We start from the raw sequence: 20,469 nt of genomic DNA on the forward strand, positions 1-20,469 counted from the left end.
AAGAAATCGTGCTTACAGAAAGCACTAAAAGTTCTGGCCTTCTGCTGTTTTCTATGGCTCTGGTGCCTTCCCTGAGGTTAGGAGAAAAGTCTTACCCTCCCTGACTGTCCAAATCCTAGACTTCTCATGACAGTGGGTACCTCCCATCCTTTATGGAACAATAGAGAATAACATATATTTGTCCTTGCTGTAACACACCAGCATAATTGTGTTGTCTCTCCCTCGATCACAAATGCATCCAGGGAAGGTTTAACATTCTGTGTTCATATGGAATAAATGGTTTTATTATCCCCTGCAGAGGCAACAAGCCCCCTTTTCTGTAAGGCAGGGGTTTCCAAGGGATACATGGACAGCACTCTCTTCCTTGACTTGAGATATTCAGAGGCATCAGCTGGGATAGTCTGGAGTTAGCCTGGATAACCACTTGTGTCATCCTTAGTCATTTTTACAAGATTACATGCTGGCATTTCCAAGTAGCTGAGCTGCAACAGCTCCCAGAGTAACCAAAAGAAGTCAGATTATAGCATGAGGCTTCTCTTTCCCTCAGCATTTAGGATTAGGAATGAATTCCCGGAGGGGTGAGTCTGTGGCACCCAAGATTACTTCTTAACAGTTGGTTTAAGTGAGTATTAACAACACAACCACAGCTTCAGCTTTGCTTCCCTCTTCCACACAAACATTACTTTAACTCATGAAAAAACAAACAAACAAACAAACTTACACTGACTCCAGCATCCATTTTGATGAATATTTTCCTTTCTCAGAGACACTTTCCTTCCTGGTGGGTTGTTCCTGGACTTCAGCAGGGGACTCTGACTGCTCATTTCTGTAGGCAAGAACCAACAGCTCCAGAGCTTTGCCATCAAGCTAAATTCACAATAGCTGGATTTTATAGCCCTGATCATCAAAGAGTTCATTAAAAACCAACCAACCCACCCTGCTCACACATCCCTGAGGAGGTTGCTGTTGCACTTACTTTGGTGCAAAGTGCTCCTCTTCATACTCTGCCCAGGAATAGGTGCTGAGGAATCGCTGCAGCGAAGGACGCTTCTCGTTTTGCTTCACCCCTAGTTTCCCCCTGGCACATTTTAAACAAATTTGCCTGAATTTCCCCAGGAAATAGCAGGAAATTAGAAATTTAGCAGCCTGCTACTCATTTAGGTAGGCCTTAGACAAATAACTCTCAAAACTAGTTGCCCGAAATTGCGATTATTGGAAAAAATACCAAAACCCAAACAAACAAAACCAAACAAAACCACAGATCCATCAGTGGCTGATACTTAGAGTTTACACTTTAGTTGAGGTATTTTTTTAAAAAAGTTTCCAATGCTTAATAAAAAAATAAAATAGATAAAATAAATAAAAAAGAGCAGCTGTAACATTTAGTCCTGAAGGCTCATTTACCTGTTGTAGCACCTAAAACTAATGTGAAAGGCCTAGCATAAACATTGTTATACTTGAGATGCCCCATAAGCTGTTTACTACAGGCACAGCTGGAGTTGAAAAAAAAACATTTCACCCTTTTCAAAGACAAGCCCAAAGGAATTTACCAGCTGCTTGATCTCCTATTGAACCTCTCACTCCGTTCCTCTCCGTCGGGGTCGTGGAGTTGGACCTGGAGAAGAAATTTGGCACATTTACTGCACTGTCATTCTCACGCTTCAGCCCAGCCAGTTTTGAGAAGATCAAGCACCTCCCTACCCCTTTGGGAACCCCCCTACTTACCAGTGGCAACCCAATCCCTGCATTCCCAGCACTCCTGGGCACTGTTGCAATGCTAACTCTCCGCAGGGCTGACGATGGCTACACAAATAAGAGGCATTACTGGCTCTTATCAAGGAACCATTGGATTACTCACTGAGCACATAAAACACCATCTGTTTTTATACAGACTGTATTATAAAAAATAGGTGTTGATTCTTGGCTTGAAGTGACACACAAAGAACCAAATCACAAGCGCAGGTAAAAATCATTCTTTAAAGCATCATTAAGTTTTTAGCACCTGAGTGGGGCTAAAGCTGGTTACTCAGCTTTCAGCAAAATAGCAAAACTGAATGTGTCTAAATTCCCCCAATCCTCCTCACAGGAATTCCTGTAATCAATTTAAATCACTCTCATCTATTTTTTTTCCATATTTCTGTGCTAAACTTTTTTTGACCCCAATGAGAGAACCACAAGTGAACAGTATTTCTTAACCACTGAGAGCCCGACTATGTCATCTTCTGTGTGTGACTTAGAAGGTTGGTGGGATGTCTGAAAAGTAGATCCTCATGTTTGATGACATCAACCCATATTTGTGGCAGAAAACCACCAAGCCAAGCATGTAGCAGAGCACCAGCACATGACAAAGCAAAGGAAGACACACATACACAACACTTAAAAACTTGACATTTCATGTAATGCTGTACCTTAAAGTTAAAAGGACTTGGTAGCTTTTTATTTGTAGATTCATCTGTGAAGAGATCGAACATCAGAACAAGCTTACAGGAACACAGTTTCAGCTCTACTTTCAGCTAAAGGTCTGACTTTTTGTAGTGTTTCTTTAATCAAAGAGTGTATGAGAGCACTCTCAGAAAGCAGAAATGAGATCTCATTCATTAATGAGATCTAATTCATTAAATAAGTTCTTAATATCCACACATTGCACATCCTCTGCAAGCATCAATTTCTGTCACTATCATCAAATATATTCTATTATCAAGGCAGTGTCCTGTTACAGGACTATATTTTACAGTCAGAACAGAATAGCCTGTGATTCAGAAGGCTCCTGCCAGGATTTTACTGGTGTGTGAGTCTGCCCTTTTGTTTTTTAAAAAGACACATCCTATTTCTCAGAAGAATTTAATACTTCTCTGGCAAATCCACAAGTGCACAGCACCATGTGAAAACCTGACTGCTCTGCCACCTGCTTAGAGGGGGAAATTAGCCCCCCTTGCTCTTAAGGAGTCTGTAATTCGTGTTTAGAGAAGGGCAGGAAGCATCTGTAGAGAGCAGCCAAAGCTCAGCTACCTAGAAATAGCTCCTGCAAATGCTCCAGTGTGAACCAGCACCCAAATTTACTGCTCACAAGGAATAAGACTGTCGCCAACACATGCAATGCACTTTTCTGAAAGCCAGAATGTTCCTGTGTACTTGCAGTGGTCCCACACAGACACTCCAAGATCCATCACAGTTTACAAGTCTAATTTCAGGGAGTTGTTTTTAATACTACCAACAAATTGCTATTTCCCCTTCATCTGTGCTTCACCTAAAAGGGTGCCTCTGGCAGGTGCTAGAAAGGGTTTTTTCCAGTTACCTCTGTCTCCCAGGGAACTGAAGGATCTCTCGTTCTGGAGCAGGACCTGTTTCAGCTCCTCGAGTTCCGCGTGTTCTTTCGCGTACATGCGCTTCAGGTTTTCCACATGTTGGATCATTACTTCCACAGCCTTGCTGACCCGGCTCTCCTGACAGGGCAAGGGCAACAGCAGGGGGAAAAGGAAACAACTCTGAGGAAGTGCATCATGTTTAGAAATTTCCCTCCTTCAGCACCTGCTCTCATGTTGTATCACCATGAAGCAGCAGCCTCCCGTTTTTGTCCACCCTTTCAAAGTTTCACTACCACCCGTGTCCCAAAACATGCCCAGGTTTCATTTCTCCACTGATTACTCTTATCCTAAAATAAATAATGAAGTCTTCAGTTTTCCAAGCTCTTACAACTCCTCCTCATCTCTTTCTCTGATCTGCAGTCTCAGCTGCCACCACGCATTTGCTGGTATTGCCAAGTTGTGTTTTCGTGCTGCTCCGTGGCATTACTCACAATCCCACCCAGCATTTGAGCAGGTCTTTGCACATTTCCATACATTTAGCTCATTAGTTGCCCTTTCCATAAGGCACAGAAAGATCATTAGAGCTTCAAGACTATTGTTGTCAAATTGCTTTCTCGTGCTTGCTATTATGTATATCCCACTGCTGTAAAAAGGCTTTTTTAAATTATTTTTTGTTTGTTTTTTCTTTTAAATCAGGACCTTATTTTTTTTGCACTATATATATATTGCACTATATATATATATATTTCTTTTTATACTATGTACACCAGATTCCCAAATCCAGTTCTGGAACCAGAAGCCCAGCAAACAGATATGACCACCCCTTTACATCTAGAAGTTTTTAACTTAGTACAAAATACTTTTACACAGAAATGGTTACCTGATTAATAGCTCCCAACATCTCTGCTCTGCTGGCCACTCGGGCTGCATACTGGCTGAGGAACTGCAAGCTTTTCTGCAGCTTCTTAATGATCTCCTGTGCTTGGTTGTCTTCTTCACACAAAGGAACTAAAGCCTGAGAGGCACATTGGTAAGAAAATAGGTGTGAGTTATCAACAGAGAATGAAGGGTGAACCCAGCTGAGGGCTCTGAGGAGTTGTGTTTGGGTCTACACAGCCACAAGATCAGCATCCAACATCTTCAACCAGTGTAACTTGGATACAGAACTTCAGTGGGCAGAGACCTCTGCTTATCTAGCACAAAACCAGCTGAAGACAGGGGTTCAGGTCAGATGTTTGTGCTACAGAAAAATTCCCTGTTGCCTGAGCACATAAACCACTCAAATGAAGGTTACCCCTCATAGTCTCTCATATTTCAACTGCGCTGCTCAAGAACTTCATCCAGATTAGTTTATAATATATCACACACACCCTTAAAAGAGCTGTTTCAAGAGAGGCACTTTCACAGCTGTTCACCCCATCCACCCTACCAATACTAACCTCCAACATCTTTATAGCATTTGTGATCTCCTTTTTCAAGTTTTCTTCAGCCAAGTCTCGTGACCTTTCTTCAAGCTTCACCCTCTTGTCCAAGGTAAACAAGTCACATTTAAAACCTAAAGACAACCTCAGAAATTCAGCCTGTTGGGGGAGAGGAGAAGATTTCAGAATAATCCCAGTGATGCAGAAGCTTTTTAAGTAGACTTGGACACTCACATGACATTTGGGACTATACCCCAAGAACAAAGTTACAGAAAAGGTACAGAAGGGTAAGTGAACATGGCCTGCTTCCCCAAAGCAAGCCTTCCCATCTGTAGTGATGTGGGGAACATTCTGCAGCCAGAATAGGTGACATCCTGGCAGCACAGTGCGCCATCTGTGCCTTTTGACATAATTCTCTAAAATCAGCACATTCTGCTTGGGAGGTTTAAGCTCCTTTAAGCTTGCAAACAAATGTTACAATGGTGACTATGTTCAGTTTTACAGATTTCCGCCTTTTTCCCATCCCTTGCAAAATTTCCATTAGGCTTGAAAAGGCAGATTTCAGAGGGTAACATGTAGAAACACATCCAATTTAAGCTGCTCAGCATCATTCTTTTACTTAGGACAAGATATTAATCATGGCTTCTCTACCAGATCTTTCTGTTGTACACAATACTTAAGGGTACAAGCAGTTGAGACTTACCTCCACTTCCTTCTCACTAGGGGATTCACTGTAGGATAAGAAGAAGAATCATGTAACACACTGCAGCTTTAAATTCATACCTGCAGCTGATCACTCAAAGTCAAAACACTTACGGCTCGTTTTGTTTTGTCTTATCTCCTTTAATGCCACCTGCAGCGGGTGAATTCCCTGACAAGAGACAAAAAAACCCAAAAATCTTTCAGATAAAACTGAAAAAACAGCCTCCCCAAACCAACCTGTGAAAGTCTTTTAAGCTTCAACAGAAGCCACTGTGGAAGATTTCCAGTGTTCAGCTCTTGCCAATAAAAGCAACTCAGAGTATTTTGGGTGTGAGACAGCACAGCTCTGCCACTTGTACAAAGCCCCAGAAGTTACTTGTTTAGGTGGCTTCAACTGGCATCCTATTAGCACAGAAATGATTAATTAAATGTTTTGGCTTCAGGATGTTACATGACATACTACATCAGTAGCTTTTAGCGAGCTCCAAAGGCAGGAGGTGAGGGGACTAAAAGAGCGGAGATGTCAAAGTAAAAACAACATCCTGCTTGTCTATATTGCACCTAGCATAAAGATGCTGCTTTACAAATCTTTGGGGAGAACAGGTGTGCCAGAACTGTTTTTCAAAGATCCCAACTCCTTTGCAGCTCCTAAGAATTTTTCCCTGCTGTCTAAAGGAACACAGAACTGGTTAGATCAGTATCTGTAGCAATCAGAGTTTGCATGACACCACTGTCCTTCTCTGCATTGCTAATCCATTTTGGTCTCTAACTGCAGCTACTACTCCTTAAAACAAAACCCTCTTGTAATATTCAGAGTGGGACAGGCAGCTTTCTGCCCCTCTCTATTTGTATTAAGTCAGGTGACCAAGACTTGCACTCCAGTGAGTGATGTGAACGTGTTCAGCGAGAACCTCTTACCTTTCCTGCTGGGAACCACAGCTGGTGCTTCCTCACCCCACTCTTTGGTATTTTTCTTTTCCTGGTCCCCCTCCTAAAGGCACAGCAGAATAATTACAGCAAGGGAGCAGCCACACCACCTCTGGAGGAGGCCTGTCCCCTCCTTTGTCACTGCTCAGCCAGGCCAGTTTGGTGTCTCACTGTCACCAGGACTCTTACCGGGTCTTGCTTTAAAACACTTTGAAGTGCAGGTTTGTGTTCCTCCATCACTGGGCAGAATTCCTGCTTGATGGGTCCTGTGGAAAAACATTGCCAAAAGTCAAATATAATGATAGAGAAACCCCACCAAGCTTCCAACACCCACCATATGAGCCATGGGCCAACAGGGCTAAAAGAAACCACAGCAAACATCACGAGAGGTCACTAAGAAGGAGAGGTAGCAGCAAAAAAACACTATAAAGACATACAGAAAGAAGTGTGATAATTTTGTTTGACTTGGAAAAAATCCCAATAAGTGGTGTTATATGTCTAGAGCTGAGAATATTACTCCTGGTTGTACTTGCTGTAATTGAAGTTGCAAGAGTTATAATAATATTTCCTTGGATAAATTAATTTTTATTATATTGAGGGTTTGTTATTTGTTTTTGTTTATTATTTGTTGGGGGGTGTTGTTTGGTTTGCTCTTTAAAGAGACAGATTATAGTTACTTTTTATTTTGAATTCTATAGGCACAGAAATATTTTTTAAAAAGTCTCATGCACAAAGCAACAGGACAAATTACAAGTATCTGTAATTCTCTTCTTTCATGTTTTGGAATAACAGATGATATTAAGAAATAGATGCTGATTCAGCTGCTATTGCTGAGGAACTTGAGCACAACCAGGTCATGAAATGCACAATTTGCATACAGTTGTGGTATTCCAGGTGTCCACAAACTCTGAACCTGCTCTGCCTTCGTACCCAAAAGGTGAACCAGCAGGGTGCTGACAGAGCCAACAAAATAACTCTTTTTCCCAGAAGCTGAGTGGTAACAAACTAGTAAAATCAGTTGATGATGCCAGTTCAAAAGCAACACAAACTTTCAAGTGCCACAATTTAGAAAAGCTTTAAAGCAGGCAAAAAATAACCTTGACAGTTACTAGAGATATTTAAAAACAAAAGTATTTAGGAAACTGAAGAAAGTCAGAGTCACACTAAATTTCTTGTTTATGTAGTCACACACAGAGACAGATTTGAGCTGAAGAAATGGCACAGGGAAAAACAAAACTCCAGTCAGGGGGATGAACATGAACAAACACCTCTGCTCAGTATTCTGTCCCTACTAGTTTCTGCAGCAGCCAAGCCCTCTAGAAGACATAGTATGGTACTAGCAAAGCCCACAAGTGGAGATTCCTCAATACTAATAGTAGAAACACTTTATTTTCAGGTATGTACAACACTTAAATTGATTCTCACACTTTAAAGCTGCTGGGACTCTTTCTGATCTGTTCTGCATATCTGTTTCCTCCCTGCCAAAGACATCCGGGCCACATATGAAGATTAACAGTAGAGGCAAATTAGTAGAAAGAAAACACTTTTAAGTGAGAGGACTGAATTACAGTTCAGGAAGATAACACAAAGAATGAAACAAAACCAAACAGGAAGCCATAAAGTCTTACATTTAGGTAAAGATTAAAAAATGGTTACAAACAAGCACACACAGGTATTTTGTACTGCTTATTCAGATTAGCTTTTATAAAAATAACTTAAATACACCTACTCAAGTTTGGGTTTGCTTTTATAGCTTTTAAGTGGAAGAAGCACCACCAGATGTGGTAAGAATAATTCTTCTGGGTGTCTATGGCTATAGCAAAAGACAGAATCATACACAAAGGCCTCTATCCTCACCTCTCCTCTTGATCCAGCCCAGCTTCTTGCACACTGAGCAACAGTTTTGTAAGAGAGGAAAAAGTGTTATTTGGTCTAATGGTGGAACTAAACTCTCTAAAAACCATGAAAACACTCTCTCCCCTCCCAAAATTACCTGGGGTTTAGTACCAGTGCAATGCTTTGCCAGCTAAGCAACCATCAAGATTTCACTAAGCTGTTTCATGTTTCCTTGCAGTGCTGCAGCCCACCAGCCTCCTGTAAACACGTGAAGCCTCATTCCCACCCAGAGTTTCAGGGAGGGCTGAGAGGCACTTGCAGGTGACAATATTTGCAAAAAAACCAGAAATTCACAAGTTGTTGTTCTTACTCAGCTTCCTCACTTCAAAAGGTGTGCTGGAAGCAAACCACTGGGTGAGTGCCAGCAGTTACTGTACCTGGCACGGGACCAGCTGGATCCTTATCACTGTTTTTCTCCGTTGCCGTGGAAGTTGGCACATCGTCCTCTCCCTCACGTAAGCCCTGGGGTGATTTGTCCTCCATGACAAGGCAGCCTGCGGTACCAGGCAGAAGACACAGCCCTTACATCCCAGTAAATGCACAGACTTCAGCACATCCAAGACTTGCAGTGCAAAGCTTTGCCCCTCTGAGCCCCAGGGTAAGGACTCACCCGTCACCGGTGCCGTGCTTCCCACCGAGGACGCAAGAACGTCTCGGGCTGAAGTGAGGTGGTCACTGCCAAAGCAAAACTCTTTCAGATACTCATGCACATTATACAATCTCCATAAAGGCTTTTAAATTTTGCACAGGACCTGACCTGGATGGGATCAGACTGGCTGGTAGCGTTGCCTCTGCACAGTCAAGCTTCAGGGAGAGAGAGAAGAGTTAGTGTCAGGGAGAGGGTTGCCATGCCAGTATCAAATTTCTGTGTCAAAGCTTCAATAATTGCCCCAGCTGGGCCTAAATTATTTCAGCAGTGAAGAACTAAATGGGAAATGCCCACAGATCCACCCTCTGTTCTAAAGCCACCCATAGATACAGTGAGTAGTGTAGCACATTATCATTACTAGGAGTGATCACTACATTTCTTCAGAACTCTTATCTCAGGAATATCGTACTTAGAGATTGTATTTTGGTTCCTGACTTCATGGGTTGCTTCTTATGCACGTTTTCAAATGTCCAAGGCACATGTTACTGCACCACTGTTCCACCCTAGTGTTGTGTATCAAGAGATATCAATTTTGAAGGTCTTGACCTCAAACCCTACAAAGTGAGGTGCACAGAGCATCACTTGGTTATGGGTACCAGACTCATTTAGGTAAATAAAAGTTTTAATAGTAACAGCATGACCAAGTTCAGAACACAGAAAACTTGCATGTTGTGTTGTACATTTTAGTGTCTCTTTAAATGACTCCAGTTTTACCATATTAAATACATAAAAGTTATCCAGCCCCTTCAGAGGGCCCTGGGCCTCCTCCTCGGTGTGCAAACAGCAAAAAGCAGTTAAATGTGGGTACATAGTTTTTCCTCATGTTCCTTTTAGCTGCTCCCGTGTGGTTCTGGACTCGAGTCTTATCGCATCGCAGACAAAACCAATATCCTGTTTGGTCTTTTAATGTATCGAGGGAGGCACTGCAGGGGTACTATCCCTCTTCTTCATTTTATCCTGGATACGTCCAGCTTGTTAAAAACTCCACATTGTTAAAATAATTTGTCTTACAGATGAAAATACAGAGTGAAACTGAGGTTTAAAGGTTTGAGCTGGTAATGAGTTGTGATGAACTGCACCCACTGTTGAAGAGGAGTGCTGAATACACTTAAAAAAAAATAAAAATAAAACAAACAACCCAAAACCTTTCTCCAAGCAGAGAAGGTGTGAGGCCAGGCTAATCCCCTGTATAGCAAGTCCAAGAGCACTGTTGAATTGTGTGTGGAGAGCCAACAGAAAAAACATGTTTCGGCATCATTCCTCCCCCCTAAAACATCCTAATAGGGCCCAGGAAACCCAGCAAAGTAGAACAGGAGGAGTCCAAGGTCCCTGGTCACTTCTGAGAGCAACCAACTACTCCCAGCATCACTAAGTGCCTTCTCTCCCCTCCTCACTCCCCCACTATCCGAGCCTTGCTCCAGCCAGATGGATGCTTCCTCTAATGCAAATTCAGGCTATTTTTATTATTATTTGAATGCTCTCTCAAGCTGAAGGAAGTACAGCACTGCATTTGCTTTGCTGGGGCTGTTAGGTCTGCAGCAGAGCCAGGGAAGGAGGTGGTGGAAAAGAAAACAATAGAAATCTAAAGGGTTTTTAAAACTTATACACAGCACCCAAACAAAGCCCCTTGCATCACCTGGCAGTGACTAAAGCAATTCATTACTCTACATGCCCTCTCCCTCACCAGTTAATCACATGGTCAGTGGTTTCTGTTTGCAAGGGAAGAAAATCCTCAATTCAATTTTTAAAAATACTATTAGGATTGTATATTCCCATGGATTACACTTAAAGAAAAAAAAAAAAAAAAAAAAACCAACAAGAAAAGCCCACATTTTAGATTTTCCAATAAAGTCTGTTGGCCCAGGGCATTAGAGAATGGCTCTTCCTACTCATAAAAAGACTGTGTCAGAGAAGATCCTGCAGTACATTCCTAATCACTTCCCCCCCCTTCCATTCCTTCAATTAACATAGTAATCCAAGGATTCTCTATAATAGCAGACAAATTCTGGCCACAGTCTTTTATAACCCCTTCCAAACAATTATTAAAATTTGGAAGACCTCGTTTTCAGACTGTGATACAACTTCCACATTTATAAATCAAAACAAGTATAAAAAGCCCAAGCGCTCCTTTATTAAATAGCCCTCAACCTCCCATGATGACAATGCTTCTACATAAATAATTTGAGTTACTTATATGCTGAAAGACTTGATCTGCTCAAATACATCTGCAATGGCAGTGTAATAAAACTCCAAAGAAAACTAGGGAGACTTTTCCTATTAAACAAGGATATACAAATTTTGCTGCATGACAGTTTTTAGAACAGATACAGAGCAGAGCCCATTTGCCTTCTTTTTGGGACAAGCTTTAACCTTTCTAATTTTCCTCCTTTAGAATATTTACACAGAAAGCTTGTATTAAAAAATGATACCAAGAATGGAAAAGTGACATTTCTGAGCCCGGCTGGAACTACAGAAAGCTCCAGAGCAACGAAGCACAGGTGTTTTAAACACCTTTGCAAGGCTGTGGCTTTCCAGAAGGACTGGCTAAAGCAAGAACTCTTGAGATTATCTCCTCTTTAAGGTGACTTAAGCGGTAGCAGCATAAACTGGGAGTTCTTCACCTGCTCTACCCCAAGCAAGCAGTGTGCTGAAACCACAGGCAGTGCCCATCACTCTTACTTTCTACCCTCACTGCACTTTCTGCTTTGATTTGCTGCTACAACTGGACCAAAGGCTGTTATTTAAGGTTATTTAGGTTATAAAGGTTATTTAATCCCACAGGTTATCTCCAGGTTATCAGAAACCACCGACCAGTATTCTTCCATCATCATCACCATCACTCTTTGCAAAGCTCTGTGTGGCAGAGCTGAGGTCTGGATTTCAACAGTGAACATTGTGGCACAACTGGGTGTGCTGAGCTGCAGCTCATCTTGCTGTTGCCACGAGAAAACTGACTGACAGCTCAAGCTGTAGAGGCAGAATTTGAGCCAGCACCGAAGGCATAGCTGAGTACATCAGCTGAAGGAAAGCTTTCATACAGCAAAGATGGTATTTCTCTGCTGTTACATGGTGGCCGTGGGAGAAAGTGCAAAGAAAGGCATCGTTTCCCAACTAAAGCACCCTGTGGCTCCTTGCAGGTGGATAAAAAGAGAGAAAGCACTCAGGCTTCCCTGGCATAACCAAGTATTACTGCAAAACCAGCACTGTCTCAAGCCCTGAAACCACATTTAAAATACTCCTCAGCTAAAAGAACGACCCAGTTGCACGTAAACATCAAGGCATTCAGATTTATAACCACGGTATTCCAGAAGTGTGCCCAAAAAGGAGGGAATACCCCACACAGCACCTTGCTGGCTGATACCAGCTCCATTCACCTTGCAGCAGTGCTGATTTACAGCTGATCGACCTAGACCTGGGCCTGAGTAAGGCACTGAAATGCCTGAACCTGTTCAAAACCACATCCAGGGCATCAGAGACAGCACTTACCTCAGTAAGTGAAGAGTCCATCATTGTAATGGAAACAGGAAGGTCTGCATCAGTGTAGTCACCAGCAGAGCATATTTTCCACCTGGCAACACACACTTTATTTGCATCTTGCCCAAACAACAGTGAGATGTGTTGCCCATTTTCCTTAAGCACATAACAACTGAAGGCACCACTATCTGTACCGTCAGTCAGCTGATCTCTCAGAGAAAGACAAATTCATCACCAACATCAATCCCTCCTCCCCCGAACAGCAAGAACCACCACCAGCTCTTTTCCCAGCCTCCTCCACACTGCAAAATTCTACAGAAAACCAGTGGCAAAAGCTTCAAGAGCTGCTGAGTCTTTTGCTGCAGACTGCCTGCCTCTGCACCTTCAGCAACATCCTTATCTTTTAAAATATTCACTGCAATTCCTTTCAGCTTTCATAATCTTAAGCAGTTCAACACCTATTTTAAAGATCTAAGGAGGCATCTTGGTAAGCAAAGACCACAGAATTCCTGCTCTAAACTCTGCAAATAAACAAAAAAGTGACTCCTCAAAGGCACCTAATGGAAGCACCAATTGTGAGCTACACATAGAAAATAGACCAGAATGCCTAAATCGTGCCTCAGTTCTCCAGCATTAAATGGAAACACCACCACCGTATTTGACTGACTGCCAACATTTCCAGAAAAGAGTTTTCATATTTGTGGATAGAAGCCAAGTGTTACCCCATGTCACCATTTGCTGATCACTGAGTGTCCAGTATTTCCCATAAGGGAGGCCCTGCTGTTGAATCCAGCACATCCCATGGACTCCTCCACCTTTCCCCCCAAAGAGGTTATTCTGCCATCTTACCTGCAGGTCTCTGATGTCACATCTGACGTGGACACATGTCCCAGGTCACCCCTTCCAAAGGTGCAGCTGCCAGAGTTTTGCCTGCAAGGCCAGTCCCAGCTGTGCCCAGGGGAGTTATTTGGACAGGAGGTTTCCAAGCTCAGAGCATCTACAGACAGACAAGAGCAAAGAGAGGTGGTTGTTGGCAAAGTTAGATTTAGTTGCGTGTCAGTTTTTGGCTAAGTCTAAAATAACCGAGAAGCAGAACAACAAAAGAGAGACTTATAATAAGGTGACTTCCATCTTGGTGTGACAGTGTTACGTGTTTTGTAGATGGAGAGTCTGCAGCACCTGGGGATGGGCACTTTCCACCAGTCAGGTTCTAGAAACTTCCACACTGGAAAGCTTTGTGGTAATCAATTGGTTTGTGTGGCAGAGAGGACCAGGGAATAAATGATTTTTTTTAATATATCAATACTTGATTGGTGCAAGCTGAGAAAATCTGCCTTATTTGCTGGATCATGATATTATAGGAAGCTGCAAGAAAACTCCCAGGTGGCTCACTGGAACAGCCCTTTCAGAGCAGCAGAATGTTCTTATAAGGAGCACTTGTAGTAAAGCAAGATCTTCTTCCATTTCCCTCAGTACAGTCTAGAATTAAATATGAGCATTTATAGGCTATTAGTCTGTTGTTATTATACCTATTTAGGTTAGTTATATGAAAGAAGTTCCTCCTGTGAGGGTGGGGAGGCCCTGGCACAGGTTGCCCAGAGAAGCTGTGGTTGCCCCATCCCTGGAAGTGTCCAAGGCCAGGTTGGATGGGGCTCTGAGCACCCTGGGATAGTGGAAGGTGCCCCTGCCCATGGCAGGGAGTTAGAACAGGATGATCTTTATGGTCCTTTCCAACCCAAGCCATTCTATTTTCTATAATTCTATGATTTTATTCTCAGTAGTTGTGTTACCTGTTGAAGTTTTTAAACAGCACTGGCCTCAACTCAGCAGCAAAGGAACAGGACATCACTTGCTGTCTCAATGGGAATGGGATGAACATGGCTCAAGCCCTCTTGCTCTATATTGGCAAGCATCTTGTCAGGAATATACTTGGATGTATGATTTATACTGAGAGTTCCTTAAGCTTCTGGGGACTCCTGTCAGACTGACAGCCAGCCAGCCACCCTTTCAAGCACTACAAACATGGTTCAGCCTCCTGGATCACACATAGGAATAAGTTAAAACTCACAATAGATTTTCCACACTTTACCAGCATATTTATCACTAATGATACTGTTCTATCAACTCTGCCTGTACTTCAGGAGAGATAGAAAAATGGCCAGTACCACCAGGTCTTACCTAGCAGAGGGGAACTGTGCCAGAACAAAAGATCTGAGGGTCCTTCATTCCACGGCCTTTTAGAGCAATAGAGCTGCTAATTGAAAAATAAAAAGTGCTGCTGTTCAACCATACTGAATTTATTAGAGCCACCAACTTCCCCCCGCCATCTGCGTAATGTAATACCAACAACTACAAATTCATCATCTGTTGCCTTTTTTTGCCTAGAAAAGTTCACATCCTCAACAGGCACAACAGGTACAGGAAGAGGAAGAATAATCCAACTTTCCACTTGCAAGAAATATGTATGGAATATACGTTTGTATACATTTAAACACATGCATGCATATGTACACATATATGGATCTCAAATTATTTTTATGGAATGTTTAACTCAGTGAAGTTTCTGGCAAATGAAGTTATTTATTTCCCTCAGGTCATGAAGAAAAAAGCCCAAACACTTTAAGAGGCTCAGCAATGGTCATAGAAAGGACACTTACCTTCCCTTTTATAGGTTCAGCTGAGGTGGGCAGCAGACCATAGGCAGATTCTAACTCTGCACAGCACTGTTGCAGGAGAGAAATAGTTTAAGGCAGGCAGATGCAGAAGAAAAAAAAAAAAAAGGTAAAAAAGGAGAGAACACTGCTACTGATTCTGAGCAAAAAGCAACTTTATCTTTCAAGCTGAACTATTTTCAGCTATCAGTTACAAAACTGCAACTGCAAAACTCTGCAGTTGTTTCTCCCTTGCTACTTTCAGCCTTTAACTCTGCAGACCTTCGTACACAAATATAAGTTTTATTCACAGGCAGCTGGCCCACAGTTTTGATCCCGCTTCTCTGATGCTCCTGTTACAGCCTAGGAGCCACTTCAGGATCTTCTGTTTGCCATTATAAATACCTTGTTATTCTGTGTTAAATCCAGACTGCTCAGACCCTGAGCTGTAGCATTCCTTACTAAAGTCTTTCCACAATGTCTCCCCCTCCACCCCCTTCCAAAGTTGAAGCAAGTAATTTTATTCAAAGCAAAGTACTCCAGTTATGTAATTTCCAATGTATTTCCACAGAGGGCCACAAAGGTAATAACTGTTTCGCTGCCTCTCCCAGTGCCCTGGATATTGAAAAAAAAGATCTTACAGGACAAGATTTTAAACATTTGTTTTCAAGTCTGTCTGCAGAAGAGAGGACTGATTTGGGGGGGGAAAAAAAAAAAATAAAAAAATCACACCAACTCATTGGTGAAGAACACAACCATTTGATGTGATCACCAACAATTGTTCACCAACACCACACCTGTAAGTCCCAACCCATTTTTCCCAGAAGGTTGAATAAGGAAAATAGCAGATTGGTACATACAATTTACTGCATCCACGTGCTACAAAAGGAGAAACCTGATGCTGCCAGATTATTTGCAGCTCATCCCAGCTGTGGCTGTCCTTCCACCAGAGCACCTCCTGGGCAAACCTGCCTCTCCTTCTCCCACCAAACAAGGTCATACCTGACACACCAACTCGCAGAGTCTCCTCTGAAGCAGTTCCCATCTCAGTGCATTAGCAGTTGCTATGAGGAGACATTTACAAACCTATCAGGGTTCCTTACAGATTCACAAGGAGGAGCTGGATGTTACAGATGTTATAGCACCTTTAAACCTGACCACTGCCCATCAGAACTCACTGTAATTTGCATTAGTCTAGTTATGCCTACAACAGTTTTTCCACAGGAAAGAGAACACACCGGACACTTTCTTCCCCGTGGTTACATTTCCCCTTGCTATACAAGAGGTGGGGGCTATGCTTCCCAGCATTATTAACATTGTGATGCCAAAGTTCCCTGTGGAAACAAATTAATTATTGCAAGAGAAGCATTTGTTGTCCTGTAGAGAAGTTTTAAAGTTGATGGGCTTTATGTTATATTTAGAAGCATTCTTTGTTCAAGTTTGGTAATGCCAAGACCCGCCTCCAGTGAGTTCTACCTTGATTCTATCATGTCTTTTATACCACAGTTAATATGGAGGGTGAAAGGGGATTTTATTAGCACTGTGACCTCAGTGCCCAAGCACTCAAAGGAGCTCTCAGCAGCTTGGGCAGCATTTCACTGGACGAGGGCTGGAGCAATTAGGGGCAAGGCACAATTAGACACCTGAAGCATAAAAGGAGCAGTGCCAGGCTGACTGAGGTTGAGTACCAGCTTCCTTAGCCAACAGGTTCCTTAATTTCTCACCTCTCAGCACGCAGGTGGGAGGAAGTAGGGGAATGGAGTGGGTAGGTGGGGAGGAAACCACAGCCCAGCCCTTCAGTCAGAAGAGGAACCAGACCTGTGTGGCTTTCTGCCAATATAAAGCATTTTTATTCTTCCCCCAGTGCCAGCCTTGTTTGTCAGCCCTGTTCTTTGTAACACTTTGCAACTTCTCCACACATCTGCCACTTTAATTCTATTAAATCTACAGGTTTAATGTATTAAATCTAGAGAAAGTTTGCAGAGATCTCTAACTGGAGCAATTTAAAGCCAAAATCTCAGCCATTTTCAGGGTTGTGGGAATTTTTAAGGTTTTTGGTTTGGGGTTTTTTTGTTGGTTTTTTTTTTTTTTAGAGTCATAGTGGCACCAGTCCACTTGTCTGGGGTTGTCTCTCTCTTCACTTACTCTAGCTCACTCTGCAGAAGAGCTTTGTCTATTCAGAGCAGGAAAATGACACACTATTTCCATTGTTATGCCTCTTGTTAATGAAGAAAAAAATCAGCTCCACAGTTTGAAGGAAGCAGTGAGCATGAAAGGAACATGAGCACACACACGTGAACAGTGCCAGAATTACTGATCACAAGTGGGTGAGCACAGTCTGGAGCTGTTCCTGTCATATCAGTGCAGAACAGTTGTGCCTCAGAGCTAAGCAAAAGGGTAGTTTTTCCCTACAAAAAAATGTAATGTTTCCTACAAGACAAACTGTGGTTTCACATGGAGTTATTTACAACACACATATGTGTGCTGAGCATCAGTAACATTGCCTTGGCAAATTCATGCCTGAGGCCAAACGTTCACTGGGATAAGTCAGTCAGATTCCTTTTCTATAAGCAAGGGATCACACTCCAGAATTCGGGAAGAAGCAGCCACTGCATTATTTAGTCACCCAAGTTTTTGAGGTTAGGGAGTAAGAGGGAATATGAAGTTTCCATGACTCTGTGGCAGAAATTGCACGTGTACAACACAGTGACACAACTGCTTTCCACTGAAGAGAGCAGTCTAATATCACAGCAGTTATTCAAAAACACAGAGCAACTACAAGCAGCAAGCAGAGTGGGAAAAAAAAAAAAAATCGGGTCTGTTTGGTCCAGGAAGCTTAAGAAAGAGGGATGACTTTGTTAGGAATAAGGTGGGCTGTTCAGGTGTGGGAACAGCACCTCTGGTAAAGGAGCACCCATGGAGTTACTAATCCTTCCTCCTCGGACAGGAGATTCTGAAGCTTTGGTCAAGCCCAACACCCACTCCTTGGGATCCCACCTGCTTTTCAGCCCAAGTGCCACGGTGGCAGATCTCTTAGATGAAAAGTAGAAAGAAAGGAAAAAAAAAGACTCCACAGAGCATTTTACCTGCAGATCAGTCCTGCCCTCCCTTGCTATAACTAAACCATAAACTATCTGCCCATGCAAGAGTGAATATGCTGGCACACTGCCAGTAGTTACTCACTTCTCTGGTGTTCCACCTTTTCCTGAAGCAACTGGCAAGTGCTTGTTAAAGCTGCACTCACATCCCTGAGCCTTTGCTGCTCAGAAATGGCTTCCTCCAACTTGCTCTTCAAGGATGCTGCTTCCTCACGAGCGGAGTGAAATGCTTCAACTTGATCCTCTGCCTAAACACAAAAAATATTTAGGGAAAAAAAGAAAGGAATTAAAAATAAATAAATAAATAAAAAAGGCTGCCTGGCTAAGACAAGGAGCCTCTATAGTTCATGTAAATGAAACCAAACTGCATCTGTTCTTTCTCAGGAAGTGATAAAGCTCCCTCTGAACTTCTGCATTTTTACGTTGGGGTGGACTGTGTATGGAAGCTATTTTTGGGCGCTTTTTTCTCTTTTCTCTTTTTTTTTTTTTAAGCCACCACAAATATGTAATGCTGCCTCTTTCATCAGCAAACTGTTGTCACCACCCCCTCAAATTTTACTTCCTCTGCTGGTTCCACTTTTGCAGCGAGGCACACCATCCCGAACACGCGATTTCCTTCCCCAAGGGCAGCCGCACGTCGTGCGTGGCCTTTGGCATCTGCCTCTTTCCTGCTCAGAAGGAACTGGACTGTCCCTTACATGTCTGCTGGCATCCTTGAGCTGCTTCAGAGCTTCCTGAAGCTCTAAACCAAGGGTTTCTGCCTGGCCAGCAGTTTCTTCTTGTAGCTGTTTGACAGTTTCTAGCTCGTGTTGCCTGCGGGGTGAGAGTAAAAACCACAACCCGTTACTGACATTTTGGGGAGGTCATGCCCAGGAGATGACACAGCCTGGCTGTTGAGACATGCGTGGAGAACCACAGTCAGCTGTGACATCCTCCAGACACTGCCCAGTACCAGGGACTCCTTGTTGAACACAATTCACAGAATGTGCTGAGTTAGAAGGGACCCACAAGGATCATCCAGTCCTGCACAGGACCATCCCCCAGAGTCACACCCTGTGCCCCAGAGGATCATCCAAACCCTCCTGGAGCTCTGGCAGCCTTGGGGCTGTGCCCACTGCCCTGGGGAGCCTGGTCAGTGCCCAACCACCCTCTGGGGGAAGAACCTTTTCCTGAGATCCAACCTGAGCCTGCCCTGACACAGCTCCAGCCCTTCCCTGGCTGCTGTCCCTGGTCCCCCCAGAGCAGAGCTCAGTCCCTCCCCTCCTCTGCCCCTCCCCAGGCAGTTGTAACTGCACTGAGGTCTCCCCTCAGTCTCCTCCAGCTGAACACACCAATTCAACCCAGGCTGACAGAGTTTTTCTATAGCAGGAAGGGGATGGAGGTTTTTCCCTGGTGTTTCTCCAGCTGAACCAGTCCCAGACAGCTGGGTACCATAATGGAAGCTTGTGAGACAGCAAAAGGACTCAAACAGCAAGAGATTAGTGAGGTAAACTTTTGCAATTAGATCAAAAGAATGTGTTTTCTCATGCTTTGGGAGGAAAAAGGATTGGATATAAGTTAGATACCCTGGAGCTATTAATGCAGATACAGAGCTTCATCAGACTCATTTCCTAGTGTTTGAGAGGGCATTTCTCTTGATTGCAGACAAATGCCATCAGAACCACTGCTTAAGCCAATGGCTTTCAAAGAAACATCTATTTTTGATTGCTGCAGAAACCCTTTGCCCATTTCTTCTCTAACTCACCTTCACTTTTCTTCCTGTTGCTACCCCCACAAAAATTTTGAATACAGAGAGGCACAGCTTTAAGAAACCAAGGCACCAGTATTTTTATCAGCTCCTTTCCAAGTGAAGGGAGAGCATGTGGGAGGCCCACATTGACAATGTTCAGTGAATGGTAAGTCAGGCAAGAGCGTGGCACAATTGCTTCACATCAGCTCTTGGGGCTGCCAAAAGAACACCCCAAACCCAGGTAAAGGCATGCAGGCAAAAGTTTACATTTAGCATAGGATAGCAGAAGCTGACACTATGAACCAGCCTGGCTTCCACAGAGACAACAAAATTCAGATCAGTTTTTCTGGCACAAACCAGACTATCTATTTTCCAGAATGTCTGAGGAAAGGAGAGAGCAGACAGAGGTTTGCACCTGCTGTTATTTGGTGCTCAAACTGACAGAGAGTAGGTTTAGTTTGGATATTGGGAAGAAACTCTTTGCTGAGGGTGGTGAGGCCCTGGCACAGGTTGCCCAGAGAAGCTGTGGCTGCCCCATCCCTGGAAGTGTCCAAGGCCAGGGTGGACAGGGCTTGGAGATCCCTGGTTTAGTGGAAGGTGTCCCTACCCATGGCAGG

General features: G+C 43.2%; 1 protein-coding gene across 1 annotated transcript in view; it reads right to left on the minus strand.

The window, feature by feature from the left end:
• Positions 1 to 20,469, minus strand: part of IRAG2 (inositol 1,4,5-triphosphate receptor associated 2) — a 37,080-nt gene that overhangs the window by 963 nt on the left and 15,648 nt on the right. The window contains exons 17-38 of the mRNA XM_027711632.2: positions 18,822 to 18,936; positions 18,209 to 18,371; positions 16,028 to 16,089; positions 15,032 to 15,097; positions 14,582 to 14,628; positions 13,224 to 13,430; positions 12,387 to 12,468; positions 9,009 to 9,055; positions 8,862 to 8,926; positions 8,629 to 8,745; positions 6,545 to 6,621; positions 6,347 to 6,419; positions 5,543 to 5,597; positions 5,430 to 5,457; positions 4,745 to 4,885; positions 4,186 to 4,320; positions 3,296 to 3,443; positions 2,409 to 2,452; positions 1,726 to 1,803; positions 1,551 to 1,615; positions 977 to 1,078; positions 722 to 826 (exon numbers count right to left, since the gene is read on the minus strand). Of these exons, the coding sequence (XP_027567433.2) occupies positions 722 to 826; positions 977 to 1,078; positions 1,551 to 1,615; positions 1,726 to 1,803; positions 2,409 to 2,452; positions 3,296 to 3,443; positions 4,186 to 4,320; positions 4,745 to 4,885; positions 5,430 to 5,457; positions 5,543 to 5,597; positions 6,347 to 6,419; positions 6,545 to 6,621; positions 8,629 to 8,745; positions 8,862 to 8,926; positions 9,009 to 9,055; positions 12,387 to 12,468; positions 13,224 to 13,430; positions 14,582 to 14,628; positions 15,032 to 15,097; positions 16,028 to 16,089; positions 18,209 to 18,371; positions 18,822 to 18,936 (2,022 nt within the window). The remainder of the gene's footprint in view (positions 1 to 721; positions 827 to 976; positions 1,079 to 1,550; positions 1,616 to 1,725; positions 1,804 to 2,408; positions 2,453 to 3,295; positions 3,444 to 4,185; positions 4,321 to 4,744; positions 4,886 to 5,429; positions 5,458 to 5,542; positions 5,598 to 6,346; positions 6,420 to 6,544; positions 6,622 to 8,628; positions 8,746 to 8,861; positions 8,927 to 9,008; positions 9,056 to 12,386; positions 12,469 to 13,223; positions 13,431 to 14,581; positions 14,629 to 15,031; positions 15,098 to 16,027; positions 16,090 to 18,208; positions 18,372 to 18,821; positions 18,937 to 20,469) is intronic.

The sequence above is a fragment of the Pipra filicauda genome, unplaced genomic scaffold, assembly GCF_003945595.2.
Source record: "Pipra filicauda isolate LSUMZ 115617 unplaced genomic scaffold, ASM394559v2 scaffold181_size1560634_pilon, whole genome shotgun sequence".
NCBI lineage: Eukaryota > Metazoa > Chordata > Aves > Passeriformes > Pipridae > Pipra > Pipra filicauda.